Source organism: Colossoma macropomum, unplaced genomic scaffold (genome assembly GCF_904425465.1).
Source record: "Colossoma macropomum unplaced genomic scaffold, Colossoma_macropomum, whole genome shotgun sequence".
NCBI classification, from domain to species: Eukaryota; Metazoa; Chordata; class Actinopteri; order Characiformes; family Serrasalmidae; genus Colossoma; species Colossoma macropomum.
Window position 1 is genome coordinate 23901291 of NW_023494801.1, and position 15529 is coordinate 23916819.

The following is a 15529-nucleotide window of genomic DNA, read 5'->3' on the forward strand; positions in this document are numbered from 1 at the left end:
ATATATATATATATATATATATATATATATATATATATATATACAAGTCAAAGAGGACCAGTTCGAGCTCCCCATCAGCTGTCGCATGCAGTAAAATATCAGGCTGGGCCACTGAAGCTCAGCCCATTGGTTAGCTGTCTCTGAGGGGGCGGGGTTAGAGCCGCGCTGTCAGTGCCAATCACTCAGTTCAGGGTAATCATTCAGGGCAAACTGAGGGACAGACCTGGACATGGAAGCAGGTGTGGATACGCCATCAGCATCAGAGAGCTGGTTATTTACCGAAGGTGTTATAAATTACAGGAGTGAATGTTTATTTCGGCTTTGACGTCCAGCAGGTAAGGCTGATACGTGCTTTGTAGACGTGATTTTCACACTGAGATAGTTCTAAAAGTTGGAGAAAGTCGCTAATGAGAAGTAAGCAAATAAATCATCGGACCAAGAAGTGGAGCTAAAAGTTTTGTTTGGTTTTAAAAGTTCGTATGAATCACTGAAGGGAATACAGTCCAATTCCGTGTAATGTCGATGCTAATCAGTAGCAGGCTTGATGTTTATCAGTAACTGAGCTGAACTCAGTAAGATAGAACGCTTGTCGTTCATTGGCGCCTCACTTGGCTGTCTCTAAAAGTTTTATTTGAGTAAAAGTAATAGTAATAATAGTTAAAAAGTAATAGAGCTGTGTGTTTTTATTTCCTCTGCTTATTATGATGTTGTTTCAGGGGTCAGCGTGTTGAGTGCTAAGAGATGTTTGTTCTTGAATTTACTCTAATTCATCTCTTCAATGATTTTTAAACGTCTACCCACTGAAGGTTCTATTGAGAGTTGCAATAGTGAATAGTTTCTCTAACTGTGCATAGCAGAGATCTGCTTGTCATGTTGGAGGTTGGGTCATTTTAAAGCAACATTGGTTATTGTATTGATCTCTTCTTCAGCTGGGGGAAAAAAGACCTACACAGAGCGTGTGTTTATGTAACAAGTTTCCATCTGATTACTGTCTGCACTACTTTCCCTCAGAGAAAGCAACCTGTCGAATGTCGTTCGATGTATAAACTGCCAGAGGTGTGTTGATATAGATAAGGCAGCGTTTTGCTAGACGCAGTATTGCGCAGCATTACAGATTTTGGCATGACGGACACATTTTCACCATGTCAAGCAATTTTTGCAGCTTGTTGCATCAGCAGTTGTGATGTGAAAAGGGCTGTGAATCTCATTTTGTCTAATCCAGTCTTAGACCTGTCCCAGAGACTCCCAGAAATTCAGTCATGTTCAACTGTACACCCTGAACTCTGTTATAGAGATCTATGCCACACTTCTCACTGACTGTAATAATCTGATAACTGTTGTGCTGTAAAAAGTTTAACATGTAAATGTATCTGCGTTGTCCTGCACAGAGTGGTCTATTTTTCGTTCAGAATATCATTAGGGCCTGACTTATACTGATTTTATGTGGCTAGAAATTTTGACAACTGATAATATTGGCAGTTATAATTATATATCTTGTGGTTATATTTTCATGTTTTACCGCAATATTTGTTTAAACATAAATATTTAATAAATAAAATGTATTTTTATTTTATTTATTTTAATAAAGAAGATAATAAATATGTGTTTAAACAGTGCTTAACTGACTGAAACTGACTCAATTTCTTAAACAGCAGAAACTTAAGAGTCTCAAATGAAGTGTCTAACAACACAACAGACGTTGCTGTCGTATATGCATTGTGTGGTATTGTTGTATCCAGGGCTGATGCATACCACTGTGCCACTCTAGATGAAACATAATTGTGCCGCTTTTGCAGACTTGCAACGGCACACACAAGCCACTGCTCCGCCCATAAACATGAATGAAATATTGTAGTGCTAGCATACTTACACTTTGTGACACCCTATTTGTCACACAACACTTGTTAAGTCAACTAGTTATGTGCATCACATAGTAGCATTAATCCTGTAAGATTTGTGATGGACGAGTACATGCATATCGTTGCTGTCCAATAAAAAAAACATGTATCTCCATTTTTTGTGATTTTTACTTTTCTGCATCATTTGAGCTCAGCAGCTGTCCTTTACATTGTGTGAAAATTTCATGATGATTGGACCAATCGAAATGCTCCAAAATTGCTTAGAATAAAATGTCTTTCCATTAACTTGCATTGAAAGTGAAGAACGTTTTTACCCTCTCCTGTGAAGTTATAATTTTGGAGATACTTGTTTTTTGAAATGTAAAGGTAAAAGCTAAAGCCTACAGATTTAGGCAAAAATATCAAGCCTCATCAAACAGCAATCCATCTACATGAGATAAAAAAAATAAAAAAGAGAAGCACTGTTACTGTCCTGCAGGGTAGGTAAACTTATGTATATATTAAATACTCTGATCTGATATTGTTAAATACTTCCAGTGTTAGCCAAGCTAGCTAGAAAACAGTGAATACGCTGTTGCAGACTGTCGTCATTCTCCATTTTACTCTGAAGCTCACTGTTATTTTATGCTCACATCGCGGGTGTAGTCCACCACTCTTGTCCTCATGGGTTTGTCAAAAGCTAGAGGGCGCTCCCAATTGAGTCCAAAATGATTGTGTTCATATAGAGCATTTGAGCAAAATCATAGTTTGTGAATGTTTACCTTTTTTTAATAGAAGACTGCACTAATTTCCCAAACACAGAACAGCATAAACATTTTAAGACCGCTGTTATATTTGTAAGTGCTTTTGAATTTATTTTAGGCACTTTAAGACTTTTTAACCTTGCCTCATAGACCATTGTAGTCGTGCATCATTCTGTAGTCCACGTTATGCCCATATTAAGAACTCCAGGTCTAAGCTCCATTTCTCTACGGCCAGAATGAATGGGGTTTTCGGAAAATTGCCTCTATCGCACCCTGTGGTAGACAAAAATGTTCAGAATATGTTTTGTTCTGTGTACATTTTTCTCCTGAATACCACTGGATCCTCTGAATTTCAAGGTCGTTAAAGATTCTTACTATTAATATTGTTACATGCAATCTAAAGTTACTGCGCATCAATTTGATGTCACTAAGCTACTTGAAACTACAGCGGGCTTTGGTGGTGCTCTGACGAGTTGTGCTACCTTATCAAAATGTTCAACTGTAGCACTTATTTACAGGCATACCCATAAGTAGAACCTCTAGGTAAGACCATTTGAACCCACAAAAATAAGTTAATATTACTCACCTGACAAGCCGAAATAGAGAAACTTCCTCATATCATGCCTTTCAACTCTCCATTAAGCTGAAGTCAGCTTCTTTTTCGCCAGCTGCTTGTCTGAATTTTCCTGCTCCACCTTAAATGGCGCAACAGTTCAGAATGCAACTGCTGCATCATTTAAGGTGGAACCGGAAAAGTCAAACAAGAAGCTGGCAAATGTCTACTTCAGAGTGTTCAGCTAATCGTTTTTTTGTGATGTAACGAAGTGCAAGTGCTGATGTCAAAGATATCGCTTTGCAGATTTTTGTCATTTTTGGTTCAGGTTAGTTCATTTTTGATTATGAACAAGGCTGACCCAAGTAATTCAAATTCCTGAGTATTCCTTCATTACATTGGTATTTATTGTTTGGAAGCATCATCTTTTTTACACTTTCCACATGGCTGTTTAAGGTGAAAAAGCACAGTTGCCTTAAAAATCAGTGGAGCACTTTAAATTAGGAAAAGACAAATGCTCAGAGCAAATCTGGCAATAAAAGACTGGCATACCATGGAGGCATGACAGGTTTTATGAAGCACCTCAAATATGTAAGTATAGCGGTACTTATCCAAGTACTACCAGGGCGACACTAAAATTAGGCATCTTCGAGCCTCAAACCTGTTTGTTGTTGGGCGTTCTGACAGTGCAGAAGGAGAGCAACACAGTTGCTGCTGGTGTTGTGGGTGTTCACAGACAGACAAGTCTTGCATGAGGGTAAAGTTGACTATAGCCACTCTAGCCAGCAACTCTTTAAGCCACAGGCCAAGAGCTGCATGATGGCACTCAACCTGGCTATGAGTGAGCTCAATTTAATTTGCATGCTGCTTTCTATAAAACAAAATATAGTGAACCAGCCAAATTATACAAGGACAAGATATCGTCGCTGTCCAATGAAAAACCTCCAAAATATTAACTTTACAGGAGAAGGCAAAAACACTCTTACCTTTCAATGTAAGTCAATGTAAAGAGATTTTGTTCCAAGTGATTTTAAAGCATTTCTATTAGTCCATTCATCATGAAATGATGCTGGGGTGTTGAAATGATGTAGAAAACTAAAAATCAACAAAAATGGAGATGCATGGTTTCCATAAGACAGCGACGATATGTAATGTTTTACCTTATCAAATGAATTGTTTTTAATAAATATATGTTCATTCTGGTATTGATGCCTGTAACACATTCTAAAAAAGTTGGGACAGGGGCAATTTTGGAATGTTCAAAAAACATCTTAAACAGGTGATGCAGTTATGCTTGGATATAAAGGAAGCATCCAGGAAAAGCCTAGACCTTTATGAACAATGATGGGTTGCTTATACATTAGCCAGGGATTACATGGATTTTAGATGCTTCACACTCAACAGTGCATAATATCTTAAAAACAAAAAAAAAATCCAGAGATATCTCTGTGTGTAAAGGAAAAGGCAGAAAAAACACAAATGAATGCATTTAACCCCTCGGAAAGCAATGCATTAAAAACCTGCATGTTTCTGTAATGGATATCACCCCATGGGCTCGACAATACTTAAAAAAAAAAAAACATTGGCAATAAACCGTTGCTGCATCCACAAATGCAAGTTAACAGTAGTATTCATAGTGGAAGACATATGCCAGCTGTGTCCAAAAACACTGCCGACTTCTCTGGGCATTAGCTCATCTGAAATGGACTAATGTACACTGTAAACATGTATTGTGGTCTGACATGTCAACCTTTTTATGGAAATAATGGATGTTATGTCCTCCGAAACAAAAAGGAAAAAGTCTATCCAGATTATATCAGTGTAAAATTCAAAAGCCAGGGTCTGTCAGGGTATGTTTGGTATTAGTGAGTAACCTGCACATCTGTGAAAACATCATTAACACTGAACACATAGTGGAGCAACATATGCTACCTTTTAAATGCTGTCTTTTTCAGGGACATACAGGCTCATTTCAGCATGACAAGAACAAGCTACATATTGCATGTGGTACAACAGCATGGCTGTGTAATCAGAGGGTGCAGGGGCCTAGACTGGCCTTCCTGCAGTTCAGAACTGTCTCCCATTGAAAATGTGTGTCTTATGAAGCTCAAAATGTGACATGAAAGGCCCTGTATTGTTGCACAGCTGAAGACTTGTATAACAGAAGAATGGCAAAAAAAACTGATTTTAAAACTGGGTCAATTGGTGACTTCAGTCCCCAAATGTTGAAATGTTGTTGAAAGGAAAGGTGATGTAACACAGAGGTAAACATGCTGTTCTAACTTTCGTAGGACATGTTGCAGGCATCTGTTCCATTTTTTATTTAATATACAGAATTTACTAATCTTAACTAATTTACTTATTTAATTAGCATTTCACATACTGTCACATACTGTCCCAACTTTTTTGGAATTGGAGTTATATTTACTTTAATATTGCTGTCTCTGTACTGTTATGAGGCCTTACCCTAACTGAACAGTTTTATGTATGTGATTTTTATGCAAGTGTGATGTTAGCTGTTGAGCTACAGCCTTATCAAAGACCTAAGATATAAAGGAAAAATTTAAAATTGGAACAGTTAATAGTAATCACAGTTACGTTTTCTATAGCAAAGGGCTTATTGTGGCTGTTGGCCTGGTTCTAAATCAGTATCTCAATTTCTTCCACTTAAGGACAACTTTAGTCCATTGATCAAGATTTGCAGAGGCAGAGGCTTGATGTTGATCTACTAGCTCTGCTGAACTTCATCTGGATTTAACAGGTAATAACGCATGATGTAGATCAGCCTTGAATGTCATTTTCATCAGTTGTACCTGTGTCCAATTCAGTGGTGATGCACTGATATACTTCAGAAAGCAAATATTTACAAATATCACTCTGAGCTCATCATTGGCAGCAGTTTGAAGGTTTTTGCATGTTGACATTTTTGAAAAATTACCTCTCAGATGACTGCTGATCTCTTTCAAAACTTGTTTTCCCTCACAGGAATTCCTCAGCCAATCACTTATAAGAATGGACGTCAAGTCACTTCTGAGGGGTTTCAGACCAGGAAGAATGGCATACAGTATATCACAACTGTGGCATAATTACCCCATGACAAATGGAGAGTTCACATTGCCCTGAAAGCCTATTGTTGTGCTGTGGAAACATACAGCCGAAACAGAGAGCAGTACTTCTCAGGAAACACATGGATTTAGGATTACCTCACCAGCTGATTCATGTGAGTGGCAAAGATTGATATTATCATTGATATAATTGAGCTTATTACAAAAGTTGGTAATTTTACTAATAATCACATAGTTTGATTAATCCACTAATTGCTACTGCTGTTTAAATTTGCTGTTTGAATAATGAGTTTGGTCTTAGAACGTAGAACGTGGTGTGAGAAAGATATAATCACAGCCAGTAAATTCCTTGATGAATGCAGTGATGGGCAGACTGACCAGAGGACAACTTTGAAAGTGAATATACAATTTTCTTGGAAGGCTTAAGTCATCAAGGGATACTGTTTGCAACAATAGAAATCACTTGCACTTAATGTCTCCTATAAGGTGGCTGCCCATAACATTATAGAGCCATCACAGTATTTAACAAATTCACTGTTGAATCACTGCACTGACTGTTTGTCACATATCATAACTTTTGAGATCACACCTCTTGACATTAAATCATTGTGTAACAGGTTTTTGTACCTGGTATACTTACTTTTGCATCCACTATTTGGCCTTACTGGAACTCTGTGTTGCTTTGAAAACTGCGACATCCAGCTGGTCACTGCTAAATTAACCTAAAATTATTCACACTTCACACTTTCATGTGATTTTCCTATCAACTTGACTACACAAGCTAGAGCGGGAAATCCTCTAACCAGAACTGCATATCTAGGTCAGAGTATGGCTTTTTACACCATATAAAACATCATATTCTGTTGCCTAGGCTAGAAAATCTTGTTGGCATGATGAAACTTGCACTCTACTGGTTTAGATTCTACATGGTTCATTACTACCAGTTTGTAAATGAATTCTATGAAGTTCTTGTTGGATTGTATCTATTTTTGTTGTGCATGAAGCTGCTAGCTAAAAAATAGATAATTACTTCAGCCATTCCTTGCTTTAAAGCAACACATCTGAAACTTTTTTCATTGGCCTTGGCTAACAGCAGTTTCTGAATGCCATGCCTGCCATTAATTGCAGTTTTTAGAGGTGTTGTAACAGTTTTTTAATCAATGACAGAAACCTTTTGTCTGCCTTTGCCTTTGATATATATTGTCATGATTTTCGATTCCTTTGGAAGGATAAAGCAGCCTTGAATCCTTTGATTTCTGAGAAGCGAACGGTGCATTTCTCAGCCAATTGGAAGGATCCTATAAAATTGGGCAGCTTTTAGTGAGGTAACAGCAGAGATATGCAGCTGCATCTGCTGAGATATTTAGTTGCCTCATGTTGCTTTTGAAAACGTATCAATGTGCTGATTGTTGGCCCCCTTTTATAGCTAATTGGCACTGAACATGCTGTGACTCATCTACATAGTTCTCTTTGTTATTGTAGTTTAGACACTTTTTTCATGTGGTGTTAACATTATTTCCCCACTGTTTGTCATATTCAAATAGGGTTTATTAGACATCTTGAACTGGCTGGTTTTATAAAATAATAGTTTTTATTTCAGAATTTTCTGCAGGGCCCAACCAATATGAAATTGTCACTATAACCAATACCAATTAGGCCAGCAGTTATTGCAAACCTAGCAGTGTGTGTAAAGAATGTCATAAGAAGTATCATTAGAGCTGGTTGTAGATTTGTGTAACCCTAAGTGCAACCTTAATATGAACCAATTTTATCAGTCAAACAATATATCAGTGAGCTAATGTGCACAAAGATTCTGAGCTTATAGAATGTATTTGTAGACAGATAAGCATACAGTTCTAAAATCTTATCTTTTTCCACAGAAAACTCAACCTATGACGTATAACAGATCCTTACCGACTCTGAAGCCCATGCCAAAGTATCGCCTCTGTGGAGAAGCTAAATAGCACAACCACTCAGCGATCTTCTGAGGAATTCATACTACAAATTTCTCCTTTGTGTTGGTCCCTGAAAGAGTTCAAAACTGTTTCTCCAACGCTTTTTTCAAAAACTCAGACTGTTTTCCAAAGCAGAAGTGGCCCAGCCATCCCAGTCAGAAGTGATGGGAAGCGTGCGAGCCCACCGCTATAGCATTGTGTCCTCGGAAGAAGATGGAATGAAGCTGGCCACGATTGGCATGCCAAATGGCTATGGTAATGGTAATGCTGGGGGTAAGGTGCACACGCATCATCAAACTCAGAGCCGTTTCGTGAACAAAAACGGACACTGCAACGTGCAGTTTATCAATATGAGCGAAAAGGGTCAGCGTTACCTGGCTGACATTTTCACAACATGCGTGGACATCCGTTGGCGTTGGATGTTGGTTATCTTCTGCCTGTCCTTCCTCCTCTCCTGGCTCCTCTTTGGTTTTGTGTTTTGGCTGGTTGCATTGTCATATGGAGACTTAGACAATGAGGAACAGATATGTGTTTCGAACGTTGACAGTTTCACAGCGGCCTTCTTGTTCTCTGTGGAGACTCAGACTACCATTGGTTATGGCTACCGCTACATAACTGAGGATTGCCCCATTGCTGTCTTCATGGTGGTCTTCCAGAGCATTGTGGGATGCATCATTGATGCATTCATCATTGGTGCAGTCATGGCCAAAATGGCTAAGCCCAAGAAAAGAAACGAGACGCTGGTATTTAGCCATTATGCTACAATCGCCATGAGGGACACTAAACTGTGTCTGATGTGGAGGGTGGGAAACTTGCGAAAGAGCCACCTGGTGGAAGCTCATGTTCGTGCACAGCTCCTCAAGTCCCGCACCACTGCTGAGGGGGAATATATACCTCTGGATCAGATCGACATTGATGTTGGCTTTGACACTGGTATTGACCGTATATTCTTGGTGTCCCCCATTACTATCATTCATGAGATCGATGAAGACAGTCCATTCTACGACATGAGCAGGCAGGAGTTGGAAAGCTCTGAATTTGAGATAGTGGTCATTCTGGAAGGTATGGTAGAAGCCACTGCCATGACCACACAGTGTCGCAGCTCTTACATAGCTAGTGAAATTTTGTGGGGCCACCGGTTTGAGCCTGTTCTTTCTGTGGAGAAAAATTACTACACTGTGGACTACTCCAAGTTTGAGAACACTTATAAGGTTCCCAGCACTCCACAATGCAGTGCCAGAGAACTTGCAGAGAAAAAGTACATCATGTCTGCCTCCAACTCCTTTTGTTATGAGAATGAAATAGCTCTCATGGATAAAGAAGACATGGATGATGAGGAAGAGCATGAGGAAGTAAAGAATGACCTCTTTGGTGAGAATGTGGTGTTGGAGGATGCAAACACTGAACTGGTCTCAGAAACAGCGTCCAGTCAGGAAACTGTACTTTTGGAGCCCAGACCGCTGAGAAGAGAATCTGAAATCTGATTGGGAAAGTATGTTAGTCTAGTAGACCAAAGATAGAAATGATGAGAGGATATGCATATATGGTAACTAGTACATTGTTGCAGTCAAAAAAGCCTTGTATCTACAAAATGGAAACATGATAGGAAAAGGAAAATGTTCTTAACTTTCATGTACGTTGAAGCTAATGAGACTTTATTCCAAGATATTTTGTTAATTATGGTAAATTGACAAGATTTGAGGAATGTTGGGCCATTTCTATTGTGCATGAAATCTGCATACAATAAAAAGAGCGGCTGGCGTTTTCTTATGAAAGGAAGACATGTATGGATAAGAATTTGTTGTTACCGAATAGTAACTGTAACTGCTGTGAACGCTTGAGTCTTTCAGTCCAAATTTATTAGTCAAAGACTAATTTCATGTTGAACTTTTTCATATTTGTCAAAAACAAAAAAAGTACCTTGCTGGTAGACTATACATTCTTTTCTTCACACACCTTATTTCTAGTACATCTTTTCTGTTAATGAGCTGGTCTCTTAACTTTCTCCTTGTATTTGCCACGTAGCTTAGTTTTATTAGTTAATATGCATTATTATATCAGTGTCGTAGGTTAAAATGTGTAATTTCTGAGAACTACAGGTTATCAGTAAGGATGAGGGTTTTTTCGTACAGTGTGTGAGTGAGTGTATGAGTGTTTTTTTGTAAGGTGTACATGATACTATTATACCCATGTTTACAAACGTTGTTTTTTACCATTCAACCTGAGTCTTACCTTTTTACCTTAGTTGTAACTACATTACATACAATTAATTACATTAACACTCTGTTGTCAGCTTAGAATTTTGCAGGGTTTTTGCTGTTTATTTCAGTAAATATACACTCATTCTGAAATTGATGCCTGCAACACATTCCAAAAAGCGGCAATTTAAGGCTAAAACCACAGCTGTGAATGCCTGTGACCTTCAATCCTTCAGATAGCACTGCATTAAAAACTAGCATGCTTCTGTGATGGATATCACCACATGGTGTCGGGAATTCTTTGACAAACCACTGTAAAACACCATCACTGTCCATCACTACATTCACAAATGCAAGTTAAGACTGTACATGCACTGTGGAAGTCTTATGTCAACAACATCCAGAGATGCTGCTGATTTCTCTGAGCTAAAGCTTTAATCATTTTTTTTTAATATGCTTTTTACTGGAACAGTTGGTGACTTCAGTCCCCAAACATTTACTGAGTGTTGTTAAAAGGAAAGGTGACACATTGATAAACATGCACTTGTCCCAAATTTTTTGGAAGGGATCAAATTTAGAATGAGCATATATTTATAACAAACAATGTTCATAAGGTAACAAAGTTCATAAGGTAAAACATCATAACATTTTCAGTTTAATACAGGTCAAACAGAATTTCACTGCTTTCTCTTTTTACTAGCATTTCACATAATACTGTTCTAACTTTTTTGAATTGGGTATGTAACACTATATGCATAACAATAACCTTTAATCACATTAAAACCATAATAATACATTTTATCCTCTTATGAACACAAGCGTGGTTTGGATTCTGAAAGTTTAGAAGCTGCATTTCTGTCTTGGCTAATTGACTATTGTGGAGGAAACTGTGGCTGATCAATTGCTTTAGGTGTATAACTTTACTATACTGTACATTTCTGTATTTATGCTAGCTAGATCAGTGTAGTATTATTTTCCAAATACTGTTGGACATGCACTTTAATTAACAGCTCCAGTAAGGATCTAAAAAAAAGAACCATGAATAAGCTAACAAAGAATACTGTATTTTTTTAAGCATTGTCATTCCTTAATTGAATTTTAACAGTTTATGAGATGATGATTTAGAGAGACTGTAAAGATGGATAAACTGAATTCTGACCTTTCTATTAATCATCCTCTTGTCTCATTGGCTGTTGTTTACCAAAATACATGAAGATAAAATAACTTGTGTTATTTTAAAGAGGAGGTTCTACTGATTTTCAAAAAAATCTTTAATTCTCTAAGTTATAATTAAGTTGAAAAGATGTAAACAAATTCATTAAGAGAATGCTCCAGTCAAGAGAATCTTTTTGACTCAGAATTGTTCACAGTGGTGATGATGGGAACCGGATGTCTGAATCACTGAATGCCTCTGAAAACTACATCTGAGGAAGCAATTAAATGAAATGGTTAAGAACAGACTGTTTAATTCCTGGGCCCCTGTTTTTTACTATAGCTCTGAGATTAGCTTTTGAAACAAAGTATATTTTTGCATTCATGGTGGAGAGGTACATGCAGGGTGTTGTAAGGCAAACAAATTACCCAAATAAAACTTTTTTTCCCTTCCAGATTTCCCATTATTTTACTAGTATTATTATTACATATAAGAGCTCAGAGATTTACATATAAAAACTCAGTTGGTTCACAGGTTTTTTTGGAAATAAACTTTGCACTGTAGACACTGTGACCCCTAGTTCCACTACTATAATACCTACTGTTAATTGTTCATCCTAGTTATAACTATACAAGTCTCATCATTTTAGACCAATCAGAACACACACTAAGGACATTTATCTTGTCATATTAAATCTAGTTGTTGGTCATTGAGTTCAAATGAATGTCCATTACTAGCAGTTTGCCAGTTTGTTGATGGCTAAAATGAATATTTAAGACCCGAATGCAGGAGATGCTTAAAATATGTGAGGAGTATCAGTTCGTACCCCATTCTGAGTTAGACCTTCACAAACAACAACTGCTGGGTGGATTTCCAGGAAGGAGACTGGCTTGTATATGAAAGATTGATTTTGTCCAGATAATCTGCAGTATGTCTCACGCAAAATCTCCCCACCATGATTCTGTCTGATGAAATGCCTCTTTAAAAATGTATCCCGGAGAAAAATGTCAGTATCCTTCAGTCAGAGCTCAAATTATACACTGCTGCTTCGTCTTTTTATTTTTATACATAATTTTTTTTTTTCCATGTATCAGCAGTTACTTTCCCTTTTAATTGCACTCTTCCTCTAACACATTCAAATTCAGATCCAGTTAATGAAGCTGAATCTATGATCCAGACCACGCAAACAGAGAATTGATTAGGCAGAAAATGTAACAAGTGGATTTGATTTGGTTAGATGCAAAGCCTGGCTTCAGCCCCAGGGCATTTTCCACATTATGCAGTTAAATGTCCTCTGAGCTAAGGATTTTTTATGGTTGAGAAAATGTGCAGAGGCCACTGTCATTCTGTGCCACAGTGTCATGCAAAAGCATGAATACATGTTTTGTAGATTTTCTAGAGGGAACACTCGGCACATTTTATATATATATATATATATATATATATATGTTTGTGTGTAAAATGTGCTTATAATATAAAATGTGGCATAACCTTTGCACAGGTTACATTTTATGTTTAATTTTCTCCCAAAAATGTTTTATTCAGAAGATAAACAGTATATGTGCATTGAAATGTGCAGAAGTGTGCCCAATGTAGAGGATGTCTACTTATTTTCACTTAGACCATGGGTGCCATAACTTCTGCATACAACTGTGCAATGTATTTCTTAATGTATTTATTGTTGTACACTTGTTGTGCTTTACCTACAGATGGGTTTTATGTCATGGAGCCAAAAAGAAACAAGGAAAATGTTATATGAATTATCAGTGACTTTGCTCTCCCCGTGGATCAATACTAGCTGTACCCAGATGCCAAGAATGCAGTGAATATGAAACTCCACTTTGGTGGTCATATGGCCACAAAAGACAAAGACTATGGGCATGTACAGAAGAAGAGAATGATGTACACTTCCTGAGGCCCTGCCTACCTGCACCATTCACATTCATCGTCTGCCAATGTAACAGATATTTATACAGCTTTTTCACAACCATCTATTATTGGAATAACAATCCTGTGCTGTCTAGCTGTTTGACTGTTAACAAACACATGGAAAAGGTGAATTGCAATGTCAAAGTTTAGTTTTTTTATCAGGTCCAAGGAATGAAACATTGAGACAAAATAAATTATAACATATTGTTGCTGCCATATCAAAACCTTGCAACTCCATTTTATCCTTTATATTATACCATTTGAAAACACCAGCTGCCCTTTACCTCAAGTAAACATTTCATGATGAATGGACCAATAGGCTGTAATTACTTAGAATAAAATCTTTCTACATTAATGTGCATAAAGGTTAAGAATGTTTGTTCCTACCATTTCAGAGATACAAGGTTCTGTTGTGACAGCAACAGTGTAAGAGCATTTAGAACAGTATCAATAAATATCAGCAATTGAGTACTGTTCACCATACGTCAGTTAGGATAACTGCTGCTAATGTATCATTTTGGTTTTTGTCTATTTTTCTAATAAACAACAATAAAACTGATTACAATGACCAAAGCAGTTTGGGATGTCAACTGTTCTGATTTTGACACATATTACAACTATGTTGTAAAAAATGATTTAATGTTTTGACAAAAAAAAGTCAGTAACCTGGATACCTTAACATCTTGAACTTCAAATAATAAGTTAACAGGTTATTTTCTTTTTTTTAAGCTAAAACATCAAATCATTTTTTACAGCATAACTTGCACTTTAGTTTGCCTACAGCTGGTACAGCCGTTCCCTACGAGTTGCAGGTACTGATATGATTTCACTGCCATTTCATATGAAGATTTGACTGCTTCAGTTCACTCCCTTTCCCAATCTGATAAAACATACGCAATTCAAAGCTTCAGATGAGTGCAGGCTAAACTTCATGCAGTACCTGCTGAATTAGCTAAATGTGTATTAAGTTGAACATTAGTTCTTCATGTTTCTTGGTTAAGGTCTTAACATAAAATGTTCTCCAGTGCACTGGAAGATTTTTGAATTTTTGCATTGTAAGTTGCATTTTCTGATTCGTTTTCAAAAGCTGAAATTGGCTTCTTATTAATAACTTGTAACTGACTTAGTGTTAGCCTAACTGAAGATAAACCAATACTTTGCAAAAAGCAAAACAGAAATTCATGAAGAATCTCTTGGGCTTCTTATTGGTGCAGTATGCTAATGGAAAAGGGATAATAAGCCAACAACAGGCTAGCGTACCTGTCTTTTATCTTCTTCTCGTTGATAAAAGACATGAGGGTCTAAAACTACAACTACTACATGCAGCCTTTTCACGAGTGGAGTCACTGCTGTTCCCCCTAACTTTGCTAGGTAGCATCTGGTTATAGCCTCACACCCCAGCCCTGCAAAGCAGTTGAAATTTACAGGATTAGTGAGCTGCAGCTGTTCTTTCACTAAACAGAAAGCAGCACAGAATTGACTTCTTAGGAAATGTCTTGCATCTGAAATAGAGATTTTAATCAGTTCTGCTGCTGTTTTGGCTGTCTGTCTGTTTGTGAGAGTGCTGAGCTATGACTGGTAGTTGCGTTTAAAACATTTCAAATTATTCTTTTTGCTGTAAGCAGGACTGTTTCTGAATATTTCTGAACATTCCACCTGCTTCAGTCATATTATTTTGTATGCAAGAATATGAAAAATATTTCATTACTAGTTTGAAACATGCCATTTCAAACACAGAACACAGAATTTTTGAAGAACCGAAAGGTCCACATAAACAAAACGACTAAATTAAATTAATACAAACGACATTCATTTCAGTATGTGTTCAAGTAGCATGCACATAATTTTTGCCCTTTTTTTCGGAAGCAAAACTATTATGTGATATTTAACAGCCAATATCATTATTGACATGAACAATAAAAGCAGACATACTTGTGGGCTTCTTGGTGGCTTGGCATTGCCATTTTTGTTTAGTAACAGATTACTTAAAGTTGGAACTTTTGTGAAACAGGCATTTCACAACCATTCAAGCACAGTAGCTATGTATACAATACAAAAGCAAAACATTATAAAC

General features: G+C 37.2%; 1 protein-coding gene and 1 long non-coding RNA gene across 2 annotated transcripts; both read left to right on the top strand.

The window, feature by feature from the left end:
* Nucleotides 1-216: 216 nt before the first annotated feature.
* On the top strand, nucleotides 217-8324 carry LOC118821509. The gene is made up of 3 exons (XR_005008340.1): nucleotides 217-335; nucleotides 6141-6375; nucleotides 8101-8324. It is a non-coding gene; the product is annotated as an uncharacterized LOC118821509 (long non-coding RNA).
* A 15-nt stretch (nucleotides 8325-8339) lies between these two features.
* On the top strand, nucleotides 8340-9954 carry LOC118821486 (inward rectifier potassium channel 2). Its single transcript, XM_036590127.1, has one exon. The coding sequence runs from the start codon at nucleotides 8340-8342 to the stop codon at nucleotides 9657-9659; it is 1320 nt and encodes a 439-aa protein (XP_036446020.1). The 3' UTR covers nucleotides 9660-9954.
* The last annotated feature ends 5575 nt before the right edge of the window (nucleotides 9955-15529 follow it).